At 34.9% G+C, this 21,272-nt stretch overlaps 2 protein-coding genes and 1 non-coding gene across 3 annotated transcripts; 2 read left to right on the top strand and 1 right to left on the bottom strand.

The window, feature by feature from the left end:
• Positions 1 to 1,335: 1,335 nt before the first annotated feature.
• Positions 1,336 to 1,417, top strand: TRNAS-AGA (transfer RNA serine (anticodon AGA)). Its single transcript has one exon. It is a non-coding gene; the product is annotated as a tRNA-Ser (tRNA).
• Positions 1,418 to 3,319: 1,902 nt separating this feature from the next.
• On the top strand, positions 3,320 to 6,920 carry LOC547851 (calnexin). Its single transcript, NM_001248187.2, has 6 exons — positions 3,320 to 3,465; positions 3,539 to 3,608; positions 4,912 to 6,041; positions 6,138 to 6,209; positions 6,313 to 6,426; positions 6,536 to 6,920. The coding sequence occupies exons 1-6, from the start codon at positions 3,352 to 3,354 to the stop codon at positions 6,674 to 6,676; spliced, it is 1,641 nt and encodes a 546-aa protein (NP_001235116.1). The 5' UTR covers positions 3,320 to 3,351; the 3' UTR covers positions 6,677 to 6,920.
• A 6,518-nt stretch (positions 6,921 to 13,438) lies between these two features.
• LOC100794481 (ribonuclease TUDOR 1) lies at positions 13,439 to 19,997 on the bottom strand. The gene is made up of 17 exons (XM_003526863.3): positions 19,787 to 19,997; positions 19,334 to 19,503; positions 19,145 to 19,219; positions 18,865 to 18,978; positions 18,660 to 18,764; positions 17,982 to 18,188; positions 17,690 to 17,899; positions 17,511 to 17,618; positions 16,787 to 16,957; positions 16,504 to 16,701; positions 16,063 to 16,425; positions 15,748 to 15,978; positions 15,481 to 15,669; positions 15,325 to 15,402; positions 15,042 to 15,236; positions 14,026 to 14,403; positions 13,439 to 13,897 (listed from the first exon to the last, which is right to left on the bottom strand). The coding sequence occupies exons 2-17, from the start codon at positions 19,490 to 19,492 to the stop codon at positions 13,706 to 13,708; spliced, it is 2,973 nt and encodes a 990-aa protein (XP_003526911.1). The 5' UTR covers positions 19,493 to 19,503; positions 19,787 to 19,997; the 3' UTR covers positions 13,439 to 13,705.
• Positions 19,998 to 21,272: the final 1,275 nt, after the last annotated feature.

Here is a 21,272-nt window from a genome sequence, read left to right as displayed (position 1 = left end):
TACACAAAATTCAAAGACTAAAATAGTATCTTTCTTAAAACTAGTTTTGATACCAAAGATAAATTTTCATACTTATTTTAAAAGTTGTTGAAACCAATTTTACAAGAAAATGGATTAATTTTTCAAATTAAATCATAATAGTGGTTCATTTTGAATTTGTATTTTAAAATTTTCAGAAGGTGGAAAAAAATCGCCAATATTAAAAATTGACATGTTAATTTATTATCTCGGAGCTAAAAAAATAGTTTGTTGAAATTTAAGGACTAAAAAATACATTTTTAAATTTTAGGGACTAAAAAAATCATAACTTATAAATTTAGAGACTAAAATAGTAATTAAATCAATTTTAATTGCATAGTAATCTTTAATTAAGTTAAAATATAAAAAATTAACATTTGTATTTCATTTTTAAGCAACCGGAAAGTTGATTCTTTGAAACTTCATTATTAGCTTAGGTATTAAAATAAGAAAAATGATTATGTGAACCTCATCCCGTAGTATAATGAATAATCGAAAGTTTTGTTCCGAAAACATGATTTGAACTAATTTCCTTTCACCCCTTTCCCTTGTTCACTAATCTACATAAACTCTTGTAACCCCTTACTTTGCTACTAATTTTATGTTATTCCCAATCTGTGACGGTTGTTCAATATCCCATCCTATGTTTAATTTATTTTTCTTTCATGATGAACATAAGTTATAAATCGAGCTCATTCTAACTTTGAACATAACTTTGTAGATAAGAATGTTTGCCGGGGAAGGTTCCTCTAATGGTGCAAAATATCCATGGTTTATTATCCAATATAACCCGGAGAAGGTAAAAAAAAAATTGTTGATTATTTGTCTTACTTCCCATTTTGAATCAGAAATTATGAAATACTCATTTTTCATTTGACATGTTTTTATTTCAGAAAGAAGAACTTCCAACAGATTTTTGTAAGGACTATTTTTTCAGTCATGCGAGTGTGTGTGTGAAATTCAAGTGTAATAATATAAACTAATGTTTTTGCGATTATTAAATTAATGTAATGCAGTGATTTTAAGACAACTAGGTGAAAAATATATTAAAATTTTGATGAGGGAAGTTACTGATATTGTATTCATAATAATATGTATAAACAAAATAAAATAATTATATATTATTAATCAATCACATATTAATGTTTGAATTATTTTAAAAGGTGGATAATAATTGGATAATTATTTAAAACTTTTTACACTTTCAATTTATATTTTTTTCTCTTATATATATCTTTTTGTTGATAATGTAGTTTAGAAATTAAGATAGAGAATTAAGTCAACTTATTAGCGGAAATGCAAAGACCCTTAATAAGGGTGGACGTGCCGGAGTGGTTATCGGGCATGACTAGAAATCATGTGGGCTCTGCCCGCGCAGGTTCGAATCCTGCCGTTCACGTTTTAATTTTTACGTTTTATTTACTGAACCTTCTGTTTACTTTTTTTTTTTTTTTTTTCCTGAACCTTCTATTTATGTTAATCGTTTCTTTCTTTCTTTTGAGATGCGTGTTGTTTTCACTTAGCTCTTGAAAGAATGTTTTTATCTTGGACAATTTTTTCACAGAAATTAGAAGTAGAAGGTATAAAGTGATTGTATATTCATATCACTTTTTCACTTGCACCACCACTTGTCCAGTCCAACACATCAAACCACAACCTAGTGGTTGGATTAGGTTGAATCACAAGTTCGATCGATTATATTTTTCATTCGAAGCAATCCAGATTGGCTTGACCAGTTTTGCGGTCAAACTGGTGATCCATCAACTCGGAGTGGGTCACTTTTTTTTTTTGTGTATGATTATAGTTGAAGCAACATAGTTTTAATTTGAACCCATTTTAATTTTAGAAATCCTATCAGCCTATCTTTTTTCCTCTCGTAGTCTCACTTAGTCACTCTATGTCGTCGCTCCGCTTGCCAACCTCTCCTTCCTTCCTCTCATCGTGGTGTCATGTTGTTGTCATCTTGTTAGACTCACTCAATCCATTTGTAACGTTATTCAGAGCTGCAAGTGAGTCCAACTATTTTTTTTTCTTTTTCATTGTTTTTTTTCATGTGTGATTTTGAGTTAAATTGATATTTTCATTCACCGTCGAACATTTTTGTGTGGCTGTAATTGCATTTTTTGTTGAGTTAAATTGATTTAGAAGTGACCATAATTGTGATTGAATTGTAGATGAAATTGTAGACTCAGATCATTTTTTAAAAGTGTGGTTTGGAACTTTGGATTGGTTTAGAACTATGTTTCATTTTAGTGCGAATATTGATAAATACCGTCATTGATACCTTTGATGTTAATGGTTAGAGATAATAGTCATTTTTTTAACTTGTATTCTTTATATTTTGTTTGTGTTTTTTAAAATTTATAAATTTCATTGTGTTAGGAGAAAGATTTTAAGACAGGTATAAAATTTCTATATTGTTTTTATTACTAAATGGGTCATGCGGATTAACTAGTGACCCACCAATTCGATCACTAACCCAGTGACCCAGTTCTATGATTGGGTCAGTCATCCGGTTGATTTTTAAAACTATGGAATCAAGATCAATTGTGATTGATCTTCAAAGCCCAAAAAAATACAAAATTGTGATTTTGTTATTAGTTTTTTTTTTAAACAAAAAAAATAATGGAATTAATCTATCTAGAACGAAATCATGAGTCTCTTGAATGCTGCAACCAGGAAAAAAAACACCTAGGATAATGCAGAGAGGGGCACGAGGGAAGGGTTGAGAGGATAATGTAGAGGGGGACACAAGGAGAAGAGAAAGTAGGAGGAGGAAAGGAAGAAGGAAGGTAAGGGAAGAAGAAGTGAGAAGAGGAAGGAGAGAGGGTGTCACGAAGAGAAATGGGAGACAAAAGGAGTTTTTCAAACCAAGATAGGGAAGAAGAGCAATTGATGTAGGGCCATTAGTACCCCCTTTAGATTGGATATTTTTGTTTTCTAGAGTATGAATAGAGCCCAAGGCTCATGGTCCATGGACCTGAAACAAAGCCCAGTCAAAATCCCCTTGTGAAAAATGTAGAAAATAATAATAGAGGAGAATGGAATTTTATAGCGCGGTGTGGGATTTGATATGCTGGAAGAGAGGGAAATGACGCGAGAATGCTACGTGGCGATCTCTCATTGGCTAATATCACGTGGCAGCTAGTATGATTGGTGGAAACAGGTAGCAGAGGAGATCTAGGAAGAGAAAAAGCAACAAAGCGCAAGTGCTGTGTCACATTCTCACTCTCGTTTACCAAGAGCGAGATATCTATTTAGATCTCTGAAAAACAGAGTTTCATTTCAATTCAGTCTTATTATTAGGGTTTGCCGATTGAGAGAGAAAGAGAAATGGGAGAACGAAAAGGAATCCCAATGGCTTTGGGGCTCTTGGCGATGATCCTCTTCTTCATTGCTTCCTCTTCCTCTCACCTCGTTCGCGCTTCCGATGACGCCGACGACGCGGTAATTCCGATACTATTGTTGTTGTTGTTATGTTGTGATGGATCTCTGATTCGAGAATGTTTGTGTCCTTTAGATCTTCTACGAGTCGTTCGACGAGGATTTTGATGGACGGTGGATTGTATCCGACAAGGAGGATTACAATGGTAATTAGATTCTCTGATTCGTCTTGTTTGATTCTTGTTTTCCTTTACTTACCAAGCCGTGTGTTTGGTTTATTTGAACATTCATGTTGCTAACTTATTATTCTTTACGAGTTGAAGTTTGAACATTTCATTCTAATCGGTTTGTTTCTACCAGGAGTACAGCAATTCCTTTGCACAATTCAAAATAAGGTTATTAAATTAGTACTAGTGTGTAGGTCCACGTGCTTTTTGATAGATTTTGCAAACAGGTTTCTTGTAATTCATTTATATTATAAATGGTTAACTGTCCATACATATACACCCCTGGTAAGATCATCTGACTATTTCTGATAAATGAATAAAATCAACATAAATTCATAAACCATTAGATCTTAAGATAAATGTTGGTGACTTTTTATAAATGATCTCTTTACGTATAGTGCATTTTTACATTCTTAAGATGAATATGTAGACACACACTCACGAGTTAATCCTAACCATTCGATTTTATATAGATGGTCAAGATAATGAAGTCTAACTCAAATTAATTTTGATCATCCGATTGTATGAATTAAGATTAACTTTTATTGTACTCTCATCTGATACGTATCCTCTCTCTCTTTGTATGCACATATAAAAAAATATAAGCTATATTAGGGGGGGCCCCGTTGGAATTATTTTTAAAATTATGTGGACCCAAAGTCCCAAACCTAATTATAAATTTTTGAACTGAAGGATTCTTTTTGAAAAATCTTGAAAAAATATAAGAAAATTTGTGGTGGCAATAATGAGAATTCGTTGACAATGTATTATATAATAATTATAATGTTTGACGTATACTTCAATTTATACATGCAGAATCAAAGTTAAAACTTTTTTTTTAATGTAGTAAAACATTTGGCTCCTGTTTTTCTAGCTGCAAAGGTGCATTTTGCAAAAGGATTGTATATCCTCAAGCCATGAATAATTCAACAGTCCACTGACTAGGATTTATTTTGCAATGGTTGAAGGTTGATTCCACAAAGCATATTGTGTTGGTCCAACCATTTTTGTAGGGAAATGGACAAGTCTAATAAATTACCTACTTGGCATTGCTTTGATAGGATGACATGCGGAAATATGCTTAACTTGTTTATATTTTTGGATAGTAGTACCTGACCACACTGTCCTTAAAATTGGGTTATAGATGTTTTCATTTCTTGATGCTTCTTTTTTATTTCTTTCCATTGTTTTGGGGTGCATATTTGAAACAATGAAATAGATTGCTTGAGATACTATGATCTACCGAGTTTTGATGTATTTTGATTTGTAATTTGGGTTCTAGGTGTCTGGAAGCATGCCAAGAGTGATGGGCATGATGATTATGGACTTCTTGTTAGTGAACAAGCCAGGAAATATGCTATAGTCAAAGAACTTGCCGAGTCTGTCAGTCTTAAGGATGGAACAGTTGTTCTTCAGTTTGAGACTCGCCTTCAGAATGGCCTCGAATGTGGTGGTGCATATATTAAATATCTTCGACCCCAGGAGAGCGGATGGAAACCAAAGGAATTTGACAACGAATCTCCATATTCTATCATGTTTGGTCCTGATAAGTGTGGTGCTACAAACAAGGTTCACTTCATTTTCAAGCATAAGAACCCAAAGAGTGGGGAGTATGTTGAGCATCATCTCAAGTATCCCCCTTCTGTCCCATCGGACAAACTAACTCATGTGTACACTGCAATTCTGAAGCCTGATAATGAATTGCAAATCTTGATTGATGGGGAGGAGAAGAAAAAGGCAAATTTCTTGTCTTCTGAGGACTTTGAGCCTCCTCTTATACCTTCCAAGACAATCCCTGATCCTGATGATAAGAAACCTGAGGACTGGGACGAAAGAGCCAAAATCCCAGACCCAAGTGCTGTGAAGCCAGATGACTGGGATGAGGATGCACCCATGGAAATCTTAGATGAAGAAGCAGAGAAACCTGAAGGATGGTTGGATGATGAGCCAGAGGAAATTGATGACCCAGAGGCAACTAAACCAGAAGACTGGGATGATGAGGAGGATGGTGAATGGGAAGCCCCAAAGATTGAAAACCCAAAGTGTGAGGCCGCCCCTGGTTGTGGTGAATGGAAGAGGCCAACGAAGAGGAATCCAGCTTATAAGGGAAAGTGGAGTGCTCCTTACATCGATAACCCCAGTTACAAGGGCATATGGAAGCCTCGCGAGATTCCAAACCCTGAATACTTTGAACTCGCAAAACCTGATTTTGAGCCTATTGCTGCTATTGGCATTGAGATTTGGACAATGCAGGATGGCATCCTATTTGACAATGTTCTGATAGCTAACGATGATAAAGTTGCAGAATCCTATCGGGAGACTACATGGAAGCCCAAGTTTACCGTTGAGAAAGACAAACTGAAGGCTGAAGAGGAGGCGGCAACGGGTTCAGATGGTATTTCAGGCTTCCAGGTAATAAAAGAATTATGCGGTTTCTCTTTCTCTTTTACTCTCCTTAAGCACCCAAACTATCTTTCTCATGCATAATGTTAATTTCTGACCTTGCAGAAGAAGGTATTTGACCTCTTGTACAAGATTGCAGATATTCCCTTCTTGAGCGAGCACAAATCTAAGATTTTCGTAAGTACCTAAGTAGAATATTCAAAATACTATCTTCTCTTTTGGTACCCGTTGTGTAACTTTTATTTGTATAGAACCTAATATAATTGATGCTTCTCTGCAGGATCTCATTGAGAAAGCTGAGAAACAGCCAAATCTCACAATTGGAATTCTTGTAGCTGTTGTGGTTGTCTTCGTGTCAATTTTCTTCAGACTCATATTTGGTGGCAAGAAACCTGTGAGTAGTGAAATTATTTTCCCCACACTCATTCAGAGTATTTCTTTCATGGAATTATTATTCCTTATGATTGCGTTTAAATCTCGTAACCAAGCCTCTTCTTGTGCAGGCAAAGGTGGAGAAGAAACCAGAACGCACAGAAGCTTCCAATAACCAAGGTAGTGGAGAGAATGAAGAAAACAAAGAGAAGGAGAAACAGAAAGAGGAAGCATCTAATGCTGCGCGTCGGAGGCCAAGGCGAGAAACTTGAAATGGTTGAATCTTTATTTTAAAGTGGCGCCCTGTTTAGTATCATCATCACCACAGATAAATTTTGGGCTTAGTTTCATTTTAGGTGCACTCTGTTTTCAGTATTTTCTTTTTTCTTCCTTTTAAGAAAAGGAAAAGATTATTTGCTTCAGGGGTGTAGATCTTCTCCTGTTTTTGGAGACTCGAGTGTTTGAGCTAGTTGAAGTTGTACAATTATTTTTCTATTAATGGATTCTGTTTTTAACGCAGATTAATGCCTAGCTACCTTTCCATAATTAATCGAAAATCCCTATTCTAATACCTACTATAATGCAATAGAATAATGATAATTTTTCGTCATTTTTATTACTGTGTATTTGCAGATAAGAGTAGCAACTAATTTTTTGTAATGTGGCTAATAGTTTATTATATGCGTTAATGTAAACTTCAAACATAGTTTATATAGATTTTTGTCAATAATGGATTATGAACAAAGGAAAAACAATATAGTTCCGTGCAAATGGCCCATTGAGAGACCAGCTGGCACCGCAGAATGCAGGGTCTTTTAATTTTTTTTTTCTAATAGTGCTTTTAATTCCTTATTAATTTGTGTGACATTATTAATTATTCTGAGCAAATGAGCAATTAAAAACACATTAAAAAAAATAAGATTATTCCATCAAACTCCTTCACTAAAAAATAGTGAAGGGAAGGGATGCCGAGTGATATACGAGGCAATAAATTAAGGTATTTGTTGTATGTTAGGGAACGAAGTAACATCCAGTGTAATAAGTAAAAACTTCAAAGGATCATCGATGCAATTACTCTCAAATTAAAAGTATATACAAATTTATTTACTCTAAAGGTAAATTCATTTTAGAACGTTATACTTTTTTTTTTGCTCGGCAAAAACTATATATATATATATATATGAGGACAAATATATTTCGGTACCAGAAGTACCCAATGTCATTGGGAATTGGCCCATCCCATCCCGCAACATCATGTAGCTTGTTGCAAGAATACCCTAGTTATAACTACTTAAGTCATACCCAGGGGCAATAGAAACCATTAGTGCCAAACAAAAAATTCCACCATAAAACATACCCATACCAACTATCACCTACTATGTATCATCCTATGTCAGCAACCTGTCCCTATACCCACCCAAAAAACAAAACAGCACTGTGTGAGAGAAGAACGTTTACTTATAGCTTCGTATATCACTTTTTTTTTTTAAAGAAGCTTCATATATCACTTGTATTCCGCATTATATTTCCTCTAGTATTTTTAATGAAAGCCTATGAGTTGGTTCTCTTAAAAAAAAAATCATTTTTTTTCTAAATGTGTAAAACATTAATAATTTTGTCTCTAGGAGATGAAAATTCAAATTTTAGTCATTGAAAGTGAAAAAAGTGTAACAAATTCATCAATCCATTAACTTTTGTCTATTACGGTTAATGAAAGAGTTTATATGACATAAAGAGACAAAAATGATTGTCAACATGACTATTAATAAATTGGACCAAAATGTCAGTAAGTTTTTATTGGACCAAAATATCATTAAGTTTTCATTAGACTAAAATGAAAATGCCAGTAAATTTTAATTGGACTAATTTGTCAAATCTCAAATTTCGTTTTATTTAAGGATAAAATATAATTTAATCTTCATTTTCTTCCCAAAATGACTATTTATCCAAAAAAAACTTCATATATCACATATAGTTTCACATAAAATATATCAGTATTCAAATTATAAAATAAATAATTGCAGTACATATGAGCATAGTTGTCCATTATTATTATTGTTGTTGTTGTTGTTATACATTTTTTTTAAAAAATTCTTTTATTAAATATATTATAAAATAAATAACCAACAAGTTATTGATTTGAGTGAAACTCTGTTTGGTTTCTTTAAGCAGAATATCATGTTTGAGTCTTGTGAATAAAAAAAAAATGTGATTGGGAAGAGAGACCCCATAAGGTGGTCAATCAGGTTCCCCAACTTATATTAGTAATTGATAAAGCTGATGAATACTTCAAATCAATGTCATGAGCACAAAAAAAAAATTTAAAAAGTAAATAAAGATATTATGGAGGAGATTTTTATTCATCATAATAGGAAAAACTTTACGTAAATTATTAGTTTAGTTCATGGCCCTTTAACTTTTATATTTGAACCATTTTTGTCTTTTAACTTTTAAATTTGAGTCATTTTTATTCTTTAACTTATAAGTGGTTTTAAACAATTGCAAAGTTTCTTTTATAACCACCTCAAAATGTAAAATACTACTGACATTACTTTCAAGTTGATAGAGTGACCAAGATGGCTCAAATTTAAAAGCTAAAGGACTAAAATGATTTTGTTTGAATAAAAGGCAAAAAATGAATCTTTAAATTAACATAAACAACCAAAAGTATATATTTTAGCCTATTTTGAATTTTAAATCATTAACTAAGATTTTTTTTCGTTTTTCTCTACCCCACCCTTCTTTCTCATCGCCCTTCTTAGTAAAATTTATTTACTAATGTCTCAAACCCCCAAAACCCTAAATTCCAAGGAGACATCCTATATCACCCAAATCGCCGCTCCCCATTCCTTCACCTCCTTCAACTAGTACTCTAGGAGCTTTGGTGTTGCCATTGACCACAACTTTTGCATCTACAACCACAACCCTTTTTGTGAGATTTTCTAATGCGACTACGACCCTGATAGCAAATTTGAAACTTATTTCGCTTTATGTTTTGGATTTTGATTTAAATCTCAAAAATCCAAAAACCCTAGATTTATTTCCTAATGTCTCAAACCCCAAAAACCCTAGATTCCGAGACATCCTATATCACCCAACTCGCCGCTTCCCATTCCTTCACCTCCTTCAACTAGTACTCTAGGAGCTTTGGTGTCGCCATTGACCACAACTTTTTCATCTACAACTGCAACCCTTTTTGTGAGATTTTCTAATGCGACTACGACTTTGATAGCAAAATTTGAAACTTCTTTTGCTTTATGTTTTGAATTTTGATGTAAATCTCTGTCTCAAAGACTTTTTTCATGCATTTTATTGTTGATTTTTGTATAACTTGAGAAAATTTGTATGTTGTATGACTTCGACCCTTACAATAGAATCTGAAGTGTTTTTTTGCTTTATGTTTTGATCCAGATTTGTGTCTTAAAGGCTTGTTTCATGAATTTCTGTTGTTGATTTTTTTTATCAATTTCTTGGGTTTGATAAAATTTGAACAATGACTTTTTTGTGCATTTTTATTGTTGATCTTTTTATAAATTTCTTATACTTGAGGAAATTTGAATGTTGCATGACTTTGACTCTGACAATAGAATCTGAAGCTCCTTTGTTTTGATCTAGATCTATGTCTTAAAAGCTTGTTTGGTGCATTGTTACTTATCAACAATGTATTTGAAATATGATACTTTCCATTTATTTTACCAAATTTGCTATGTTTTGTTTTTGCATTCTTGAAGTTGTTTATAGATCTATATTATTTGTAATCTGGTCGATTTATTCATATTTTAATTGAGAGACATGTTTAAATCTCTCTCCATTGCCTCCATCTTAGAATTTCTTATGTACTCTTCTAAGCATTTTTTTTCCTTTACTCTTTATTCACATCTCCTATATTTCTAGATGCACAAACATATAAAATTGATTATTATTGTTAAAATGAGCATTGTTAATTTTATTTTTTTATTTAAAGGTAAAGATGCCTTTAAACATAAAATAAATAACAAATTTCACTCGCCACAGATGTTCATCCACTGTTGAGGATATTTTGCATGCTCCTTTTGAGATTGTCATCGTTTCAAGGAACTCTGGATGCATATGAACATCTCCCATCTTCAGTTCTACCATACGGATTATGTTCTATCTCGGTTAAGGTATATTCTCTCGCATAAGGATTCTCCCATGATTCTCTCAACTTTGTGATGGGCATGGAAGGGAAAAAAATGTAGTGTTTTTGCAGACTCTTGACATTTAACATATGTTTGGAGAATGATCTATACTACAACCATTGAATTCAAAGTGTTCTGATTTATCTTTTTTTCACACTTGTCAAGTTCAGAATCACTGGGAACCCCCTAACTGATAATTATATGAAGATTAACATGGATGGAGCTTATCTTCATAATGTGAATAACGTGGGAACTTGAGGTAGTATAAGAGGATCATATGGTGAGTGGATTTCTGTTTTTTCTGTCATTTTAGACCTGATATACAATATTTTAAAATCAGACTAGTCATTAAACTAGTCAAGACACCTTCAATCGTGGTTGAACTAGGATTAAACCGAGATAGAATATAAATCAAACATAATTAATTACAAAATCTATAGTTTCTTAACATTTTAAGCGCATACAAAAGTCTAAATCAAACATAAATCGGAGTTTCAATAATATATATCAATATTCATTAATAATAGCAAGTTTACATTTAGAATAAAAAAATGATAAATATTTTAGTTGACTTTCATTTATATAAGAAACAATGAAAATGTATTAAGCATTTTTCGTTGACCCACAATAAATAAGTTTTTTTTGCCGATTTCCCCCCTTTTCATTCTTTGGCTGGCTTTTCTTCAAGTCAGTTTTGGGGTTTATTCAAACTGATCAACTAATTGGTTGATTGGTTTTCTGTTCCGACCGACCGGTTCAATTTGGTTTAGAACATAGCTAGTATGCTTTATTAGCTGAACTTTTAGCATTGGAGAAAGGGCTTCAACGATACTAATTGCTTGGTTTCAAACTTATAATAAGTGAAATAAATAGTTTTGAAGTGGTTATTTTATCTCATAATTAGTGAGGTTGTGTTAAAGATCTCACATCAACTAAAGATATGAATAAGATAAAGTATATAAGTGAAAAACTTGTCCAAACACACATTCTAAAATAATATCAAAGTTTATCCTAACGAGAGTGTTGTTGGACCTATTGGACACCTACTCAGTAGCTATTAAATCACCCATAGTCTAGTCATGCAAATTTCATGTGTGAAATGTCTAGCTCTCGACTTGAAGGTGGTGTATTAGAGATCTTATATTGAATAACAACAAGACCAAAATAGTATATATAAATGGAAATATCTCTCACCTTACAAGTCAATTTCATAAAATTAAATTAGATACAAACTCACATTCTAAGAGTATGTATATAGACATTATATTATATAATTGGGTTGTTACTGATATTTACATATCTCGGGAGGCAATTTTCTTGACAGATTGGCATCTTTGGGAGCAAGATATGATCAAGATTTCCGTTCTTGGACTTTTCTTCCTGTTTGCTGCTGTACCGAAAAAGAAAATATTTAAAGGTAGGGATGGATGTTACACAAAGGCGAGTTGCTAAATAGAGCGCAAGTTTCGGAATAGTAGATTCACATCCAGCTGAAAGCTGCGTAGTTTCTGTGATTGTCTTGAATGATTTCAATCTACGGCAGTGTATCAAGGTAATTACTACGCTGCTGTTCTGAAGCTGAAGCAATTACAATTTTAAAAAAGGCTGGAGCCTACTTCCCTCGAACAAGGGAGGCTGGTTTTGTTCCTAGTGCTAATCCTTGGGGTGCTTCACAGGGCTTCATCTTGCGTGGAACATAAGGAAATCATGCTGACCAAAAAGAAAGATAAAGAACCTGAAATTAGTTAAAGGCAAGTGAAAGTTCAACATGGATGGATAGCCGATAAGTAATCGTTATTCTGACAATCTGATAGAATCCTAGTTGGAGTCTCTATGTTTGGGAAACCACTGCGGGATTATTCATGCATGATGCCAGGTACGATGCTACTCCCCATTGGTTATCTATGCATTTTTCTACCTACTTTTAGGCCTTGGCTCCCTCGTATTACTCGAAAGAATAATGTTTAGTCTTCCCCTGTTCCGTTCCTCTTTCACTCGACACCACCATACCACCATCACTCGCCAAACCATTACCATGAGTCTCTGTCGGAGACCAACTGGCGCCAAGCTGAAGCTGCCGTGAATGGAGCAGTGACCTACAACAAGCTAAAGGCTGGAGCTTCCGTTAAACACCGCAAATGGCCAACAGCAACGTGCTTCGACAGTTTTGCATTCGCATTCTTTATTTCTGTTTCTATAAGGTGTAAGTGTTAATTTAATGTGTTCAGTTGTTCGTCAAAATAAAATAGAAATACAGATGTTGAGGATAGGTATTTGTATAGGACAAAAGAATTGCTTCGACAAGCAAGAGACCAATGATCTAAACAAGATATAATAAAACTGTCCCGCAACTGTATTAACATGCAGATTAGGCAAACCACTAACACTGCAAGGAGAAAGTTAGACACAGGCGGTCAAGTATACAGAGCAAAAATCCACCTACGAAATTGCAGACGACCAAGCTATCAGTTTATGATCACGACAAAGAGCATCAATCTACAGAGAGATGTGGTCTATTACGAAGTTGTTCTCAACGTGCATCTACTAGGGTTATCAGGAGATGAATGGAGACACAAATATGGTGGGGACAGGTAGCATATCTAAGTTTGATATGGGATATGTGTTAGCTCTAAGTTATTTGACCTAGTTTCTTTAATCAACGACCTTTTAGGTAACACTAATAATCAATTCCTCCTACAGTAATACACATTCCAACGTAATACCCATTCTAATTATGTTAAACATTAAAAAAATATATTAAAAACAATTATACTTAACTTTATTACGGTAAAAATTCCCCTAAGCCGAAACTAAACCTAGAAAAAAAAGGAAGACAATTTCTTAAAAGACCAAAAGACAAACAAGCAAGAAATATTAAACGACAACAAAACATCTTTGTTGTCCTCATGGTAACAGAGAACCTTGCCGCATGTACCTTATTAAGACATCTATAGAAAACAATTGTTCCACCAACCTAAAGACAAAATATAAACAAAAAAAATAAAACAAAACTTACAAAGGAATCCGCACGGCATTTTCTTTTTTCTCTCTAGCTCAAAAAAAAATAAAAATTGTTCAAGCCTATTAACTTCAGTCATGTTCTCTCAAGATGTCTATTTTATAATTTACCTCCTGTTACACTTATTTACGGCCACCACCGGTCTTTCTAGGAGGAGGAGCAGTGTCCTCGTCGTCTGACTGAATATCTCCATACTGCCACATTCCACGCCTGCTGGTCTTTGCTTCATCCTGGAAATTCTCCAAATTATCGAGAGCTGTCTGTCTGTCTTTTCTGTCCCACCTGTTTCTTTTTTCTGTCCTAGCAAGCCCTTCCTGGAAATTCCACAAAAAAACAATAATAAGAAAAGGCATATTTGTGGGGTATTGTTTCTGTATGACCATGGAGAATCAAACCAAAGGACATGACAAACACTTCAAGCAAGAGTGAACAGTAATATAACCTGTAGCATGGCAGCATTAACGCTGATTTCAGCATCCACAGCAACAAGAGTTACAGCAAGGATTGCCCCAGTTCCCTGCCCTTTCACTTTTCCTCCCGAAGTATCTTTCTCCTCAACCTTGGCCCTGAACTCTTTTCCACTGTTTAAAGTGAGTTCACTCAAATATTCAGCTGCTTCTTGGCCAAAATCCTCTTCCAAGTTTGGAATCTTGATGTATGCAAGGCTACACAGTTGAGCAAGACCAGGTGCCGCAGACACAGATGGATCAACAGGCCGTAGTTGACTGTAGGGTACTACTTCTTGATTTCCATAATCGACGTAGAATACTTCGAACAAGTCGTTGGGGGATTCAACTGGTCCTCGGGGTGTGTTGACAACCTACACACAATTCAATTATGTATAATCAATATAGAGAAGATAAAAAAATATGGCACCCGACACCATTTCATAAGGAAAACAGAAATTGAGTGGAAATAGACAAGGTGATACAACAAGTATTTACTGACTATTTAGCAGCTCATCAACTTTGTAAAATTACACGACATTGCAAAAAGTGGTATTGAACAAGTAGTGTTGGCCATATGATGAAATATTAGGTTACCTCATTTTTCAATAATATATTATAACAGGAAAAAAAATGTATGGGAGATTGTGAACAAGAAAAATCTGGTGTACCAAGGTGAAACCATTGTTTATAAACTCTAGCAGCTTGCTTTAATAGTGCAAAAAATATTTTTACAGGAAAATATAAATTTACACCATATTGACGGAAAATCGACTTAAATGCTTGACAAGAAACCTAGATAACAAATCAATAACAAAGTGGGGAGCAGGAGTGGGAGGAAGCAGCTAAAGGATCTACCAGAAAACAGAAAAATGTGGAACGGAACAAATGGGTTTCATCACCCAATCATGAAAATAATTTTCACCAACCCCTGTTTAATGACCACATTTATTCAGCTACAGAATTGCAATGCTTAGATCAGTATGGGGGGGAATCTTGTGTAGGAACTTACCATTGCCCGGTACCAAGATTTGTCAGCATGAAAATAACAAAGGACTATATCACCCTTCTTAGGATTGAAAGCACCAAGCACAGGAGCATCCTTTAGGTTCAAAGAAGCAAGCTGTTGCTGAATGGATGCAATCTTTTGATCTCCAACTGTCTGAACATAGAATTTACCACCACCCAAGACTTCCGTAACAATTACCTACCAATGTATAACAACGGGATAAGCCATTCATCATTTTTAAACATGAAAATGGTAATTAGTAAAAAGTGTCCTGATTCTTGAGTACCTTAAGTACTTCTTGCTGTTTGTTCTCAACTGCTGCACCATTAGATACTTCCTCTCCTTCAACAAAATTCTCCCAGATCTGCAAAACAATTTACTTTAGAATAGTTAACAGGGAACAAATAGTGGTAATGTAAACATGATCAGGACCCATTCTTACTTTCAGCTTTTGCCTTTTAGCAGATTGTTCAGCTTGATCCAGAAGATGAAAATCAGGAATTCTATCACTGCCAAAGGATGTTTGGAGTTTTGCCAGACCAGCTTCGAGCAGTGTAATTGCCACGTTGGTCCTCGACTCCCATAAGGATCCCAAGAATGTTCCAGTTCGATCAACGGTTTCAACCTCTATCTGCAAAAAATAAAAAATATTTAACAATAAAATAAGCGGGCATACAGGAATCTAAAGTTCAGAAAGGAATTGATTTACCTCAACATCTCTTTGCATTATCTTTCTCCTCATCAGAGCAATTGCTTCGTCAGAATATGGTTCAGCACGACCAGGACACCTGACTCCAGAAAAAGAGAAAGCAATGCTGCAAGTTTCTTTTGGAATTAACAACTTAAAACGATGACCACTGAGCACATATTCCACAACAGCAGGAACTCTTCTACTTCGGTGCAGGAAAGGCAAGAAGTCTCTGGCTTTCTTAGCCGATGCCTAATATGAGTCAAAGGAGTTACATGTTTGAGTTATTTATAAGCTTTGGTGTAGAAACAAAAGTTCATGTAACTATTTTTTTACCGTGGTCAAATCAGTTATATGCATCACTGGAGGATCCTTGGCAGAGTGGGTGCCTTTCCTTCCAGAAATTGCACGTGATTCAGCAGCAAGAAGAGCATCATAATAGTTAGATCTCTCTTCAAAGTCACGATGTCTAATGACAGTTCCAAAGCCACGGCCAACTATTAACTCAGCAACATTCACCCCATTTTGCTGACTTCCAGCAGGTGGAGCAGATGATGGGGCATCATCATTGTCAACCTTTGCACCGGACAATAGGAAGACTGATCCAAAATCCATTACTCGGGAATCAGAAGCTGCTGATGGAACTACAGATCCATCTGTGGGAGAAACCTTTCTAGAATATTCCATTTGAACATTAACCTGAAAAGATAGGAGTAATCAATTACAACTGAATTCAAAAATGTTATTAAAAGAAGGTATCATAAGATATTTTCATACTTGACGACCAATGAGGCGTGTTCTCAAGAACTCCTTTGCTTCACGGGCATAGGGAGCTGGTTTTTCGTCTCGACGGGGATTGCCCATTTTTGGACACCTAATACTTGAAAGGTTAACTCGCCTCTCAGCTAGAGGACTACCATATGGAATGGAATCATCAGCAACAACAATACAATCTCCACTCACAACCTCAACCACCTGTAAAACTCAAGTTAAAATGTGATATGTTTATATGAATGAAGACTGACTGTTTGGCATAAATAAATGATTGAGCAATATTTACCTTGCCAGAAAAATTCTGGTTATGAATTGCCTTTGAATTTGAAGGCGGTGGTACATAGTTTGTCCACATCCTTAACCTGTCTTTCTTAGCCTGCAGCTCCGCAGTCTTCAGCTTTCGCTTTGCCTCTTCTTCCATCATATTTGCACTCCATTCAACGTATTTTGCATAACCCTATTTGATTGCAATTTTGAAGAGGGAAACATACTCAGTATATGATTAATATTTCATAATTGAAAGATGTGGGAAAACATTCTAAATCTCCCTCTACAAGACTATTAAGATCACTTTAGCACAATTCAAAAACCAAATCCAAGAGGGGAGAAACTAATGAAATCAGACTCCAACTAAATGTCATGAAATAGATATAACCTAGAAATGATATTGCATTAAAACCAAGATAATAATAAAACAAAGGAACGGTAAAACATTCATACATTATTTATGTACAACTCTTAAATCAAAAGAGAACAAAAGAATCACAAATAAGTAGAGACTATATAGTACACACATGCACACGCATGCATGCACGCACACACACACTTCAACAAGAAATTATTTGAGTACAAATATAAGAGGATAAAAGCTTGTTTCAGTCTCAAATAAACCAATGTAGTAATACTACGGTACAAAATCATGGAAGTAAACTCAGGTCCACGATGAAACATTAATTGATTTAGAGCAAATAAATCATGATAATATCACCCCACACAAATGAATCACATACGTTTTCTACAAGCTCCAATGCTAGGTCCTTTGCTGATTCACCATCAGGATAATACACCGACCCAATTAAATTGCTGAACTTATCGACACCTTCCAGGACAAGTCGAACCTACATACCATTTGGATTAGAAAATTTTCAGAAATGCAAAATCATATAACTTATAGAAACACATTACTTACATCTCGATTCAATACACGCATCTCAGTGAAAAATTTAGCATCATGTGCAAAAGGATCAGCTGCAGTTTCAGCAGATGTTGAAACTGCAAGTCTTTGTGCAGATGTAAGTGGGGCTTGAGGTTCCCCAGGAACATCTCCATTGGTGTCATCAGATACCAACTCTGGTTCAACAACACTTTCAGGTGCAGCTCTCCTTCCCATTTGTGGAGCCTGGGGTAAAGGTAAAACAATTAGCTGCATGTGTGAATAAAGACGGTAGCAAATAGCAATAGCAACAGCATTTGACACATACCTGAATTCCAGCAACAAAAACTTGAACAAACTGAAACTCCGGGAGCAAATAGATTCGGAGTGTACTGCCATCACGAACCTGCTCAACAACTGCCTCCATGGGCAATCCCTTGTTTGCATTTAAAAAAGTCATAGCATCAAAGTTACTAGGGTCACCAAGGGCAGAAGGTGGTAAATTTCTGATTGATGCCTCAGCAGCACCGGGAACCTGAAATCACCACAAAACCATAAATTGTACGCAGATGAGGGATTTCAATAAATTAACCAGGGACCATCACTACACATCTCCAATTTTCATCCAGTTCTAGCAGCATCCTATCCTGTTAATTTAACTGACAGTGAAAGACGATATCTATAGAATAGATTGCATAACAAAGCATAAGCTCATTCCATAATCAAATGCGGGTTTAGAACATGATCATGCAAGTGCTCCTTACCACTAACACAAGTAAATTTACATGCAATATGTACAACTTCAAGACAATGGCAGTAGTAAACACTTGCTTTACATCAGCAAAGATGCCGAACACAATGCACTTTGGTTTCCAAGTACACCAAGTTGCCAGGACAGCAACGAATTCACATCTAATTATCAATTTTTGTGGCAAAAAACACACCTTAATTACGATTTTTGCCAACAAAAAAAACTTTTAATCAAAAGAGGAAAAAACAAACAAACCTTGCTCCACCGGCCAAGGCCTTCTTGTTTAGCCTGTTCTTCCAACCGTAACAATTCTGCCAGGTACGGACTCGCTTCTCCTTTCTGCTGCCCCTGTTCCCTGACCTGCATTGCACAAAAAAGCAATCAACAACGCAATTCATCACCGGGTTAAGTGAAACATTCAAACGTGGAACATCCAGACACAAAGAACACGGCTTTCTACCTTAACCCATCCTTGAGAAACAACCAGCATGGCAACATTCTTGTCCCCGAGAAAAACGGTTCCAAAGTCCCGACTTATGGACGGCACGTTGTAGTCCACTCTGAAGGTCACTTCCTGTTCCAAAAAAAAAATAAAATCCCAACAAAACCATCACATCAGAGACACATTGCACGCTTTCACCAAAACAAGACAAAACCACCACACTCGATCAGATCAAAGTAGTGGTAGTAGTAGTAGCAACTGAATCAATCAATGAACTCTATTTCAATTTTCAACGCACCTTCCCTATGCAGAGCTTCCTCAGAAACTCTCTGCTTTCCCATGCAAACGGCTCGTCCACACCACCTCTACGCGCCTACCACAATTCGCAAAAAAAAAAAAAAAAAACACTAAAGCAATTAACACAAAGCTTTAAATTATTTAATTGATTAATTAATCCAATGAAAAAAAGTCAAATAACTAAAACTACCAGTCTAGGTGCAATTAAAGAAGATAGAGTAATGGTCTTCTCAGGCAAAGGACCAGGTTTGGTGCTGGAGATCGCCACAATGACCAAACAGTCCCCGGAAGGAACCGCCTTCACTCTTCCCCTGTACCATCCGGTGGCCCCACTCGCCGCTGATGCCATTCTTCAACGATCTGCGATAAATACAAAACGACATCAGACACAACCAAAACGATTTTCAGCAACCTTCAAAGCAATTAAACGGGAAAATCAGAAGTTTCAGTAACGTGACATCATGTCATTTATCATGCAACAATAGATTCAATGAATTCTGCATCGAAAACACTCAGATCCAGAAACAAAAACGCCAGATTTCGAAAACAAGTGAGTGAAATAACCAGAACAACACGGATCGGATAATTGAAAATGAAAATGCGATCGATCACGAACGCAGCAACGAGCGAGTGAGTGCGATACCTTGGAAATGGTTGGCGCTTCGGATCTAGCAAAATCCAAAAGAGTTGAACCGAACACAGAAAGTGAATAATTCTGTGTGAGGTTTTCGGGATGGATCCGAAGCGGAAGCAGGAGCGCAGCAAAACAAGAGTTCCTGGCGGAGGATCCGGGAGAGTACACAGAATAAGAGAAAGAGAGAAATGTGGGTTTTAGATGAAAGTGGTTTATATGGACAATGACCATGAGGAAAATGCGAAATGCTTATGTAATGTAACCCTTGTTTTTTGACTAATTACGAGAATTGCCCTTTAGAATCATTACGGAAAGTCGGAAACTACATAGATCTCGTATTACATCATCGCTAGATATATCTTCATAGGGAGAGAGACATATCAGCCTCCTTGATTTTAGCTTCTCTGATTTTTAATTTTTGCATCATCCAAACTCCGACACAATTTTTTCTTGCATAAATTATAATCATGATTGCGAATGAAAATAATAAATGTTAAGATTTTTTTAGGAACAAAAAAAGTGTGATAAATCAAATATCAAATTGGAATATAAAAAAAATCAAAACTCTAAAAAGTGGGGTTTGAAAATAAAATCTAAACAATTATGATAATATTATGTGTTTAAAATTGTTGAAATGTAAACATATCATTTGAAATTATTTATGTTTGAAATTTTAAATATGTAAATAATAAATGAAATAAAACATCTGAATATTATTTGAAATTTTATAATGAGGTATTGAAATTTTGCAAATAATAATATTTTAGAGAAATAAAGAATAAAAATGCAAATTTCAATTCTCTTTCAAATAGTCATAGTCAGACTCACGTACTTGTTCCACCAAACTTCATTATGTCATTAAAAGACGTGGTGACTTTTGTCATTAACAAATGTTTATTTATTTAATTAATTTTTATAAAATAGCAGCTTAATTAATAGAAAAGAAAAAGTGTATACTAATTAATACAAATTATTTAAATAACGGTGAAAAACAAAAAACATGAAGACGACAACAATAGATAATACTCCCGTTAGAAAAATTATTAAAACAACATTTGTATTTCCTTTGTTTATTATATATTTATCCACATTTCATGCATGTTGCGGAATTCTTACCGAAAAAATTGTGTATTTTACACAGTATTTACATCACAGATTTAAAAAGGACCAGTTTAATAGGGATAAGGTGTTTTTTTTATTGTTGATAATAGGAATAAGGTGATTTGTATGAGAGTGTAAAAGTGAAAATAAACCTTCATATATGTATGTCTGTTGTGCTGCTTTAGTTTAGATGCAACAATTGTTCAGTAAATTAGTATAGCATATCACTTGCGTGCCAATTCACATATTTAACGAGTGTTATTATGGTCTTTCCACACAATACAAAGTAGGAGGCCAGTGGTAAGTAGGTGTTTGTTTAAATGAAAATTGCAATTCCTATGTAATTTTAGGAACTGGAAATCCAGCTCAAATTTAGGGTATATTATTCCTCATA

The sequence above is a fragment of the Glycine max genome, chromosome 6 (genome assembly GCF_000004515.6).
Source record: "Glycine max cultivar Williams 82 chromosome 6, Glycine_max_v4.0, whole genome shotgun sequence".
Lineage (NCBI taxonomy): Eukaryota > Viridiplantae > Streptophyta > Magnoliopsida > Fabales > Fabaceae > Glycine > Glycine max.
This window is presented reverse-complemented; position numbering and strand designations above follow the sequence as displayed.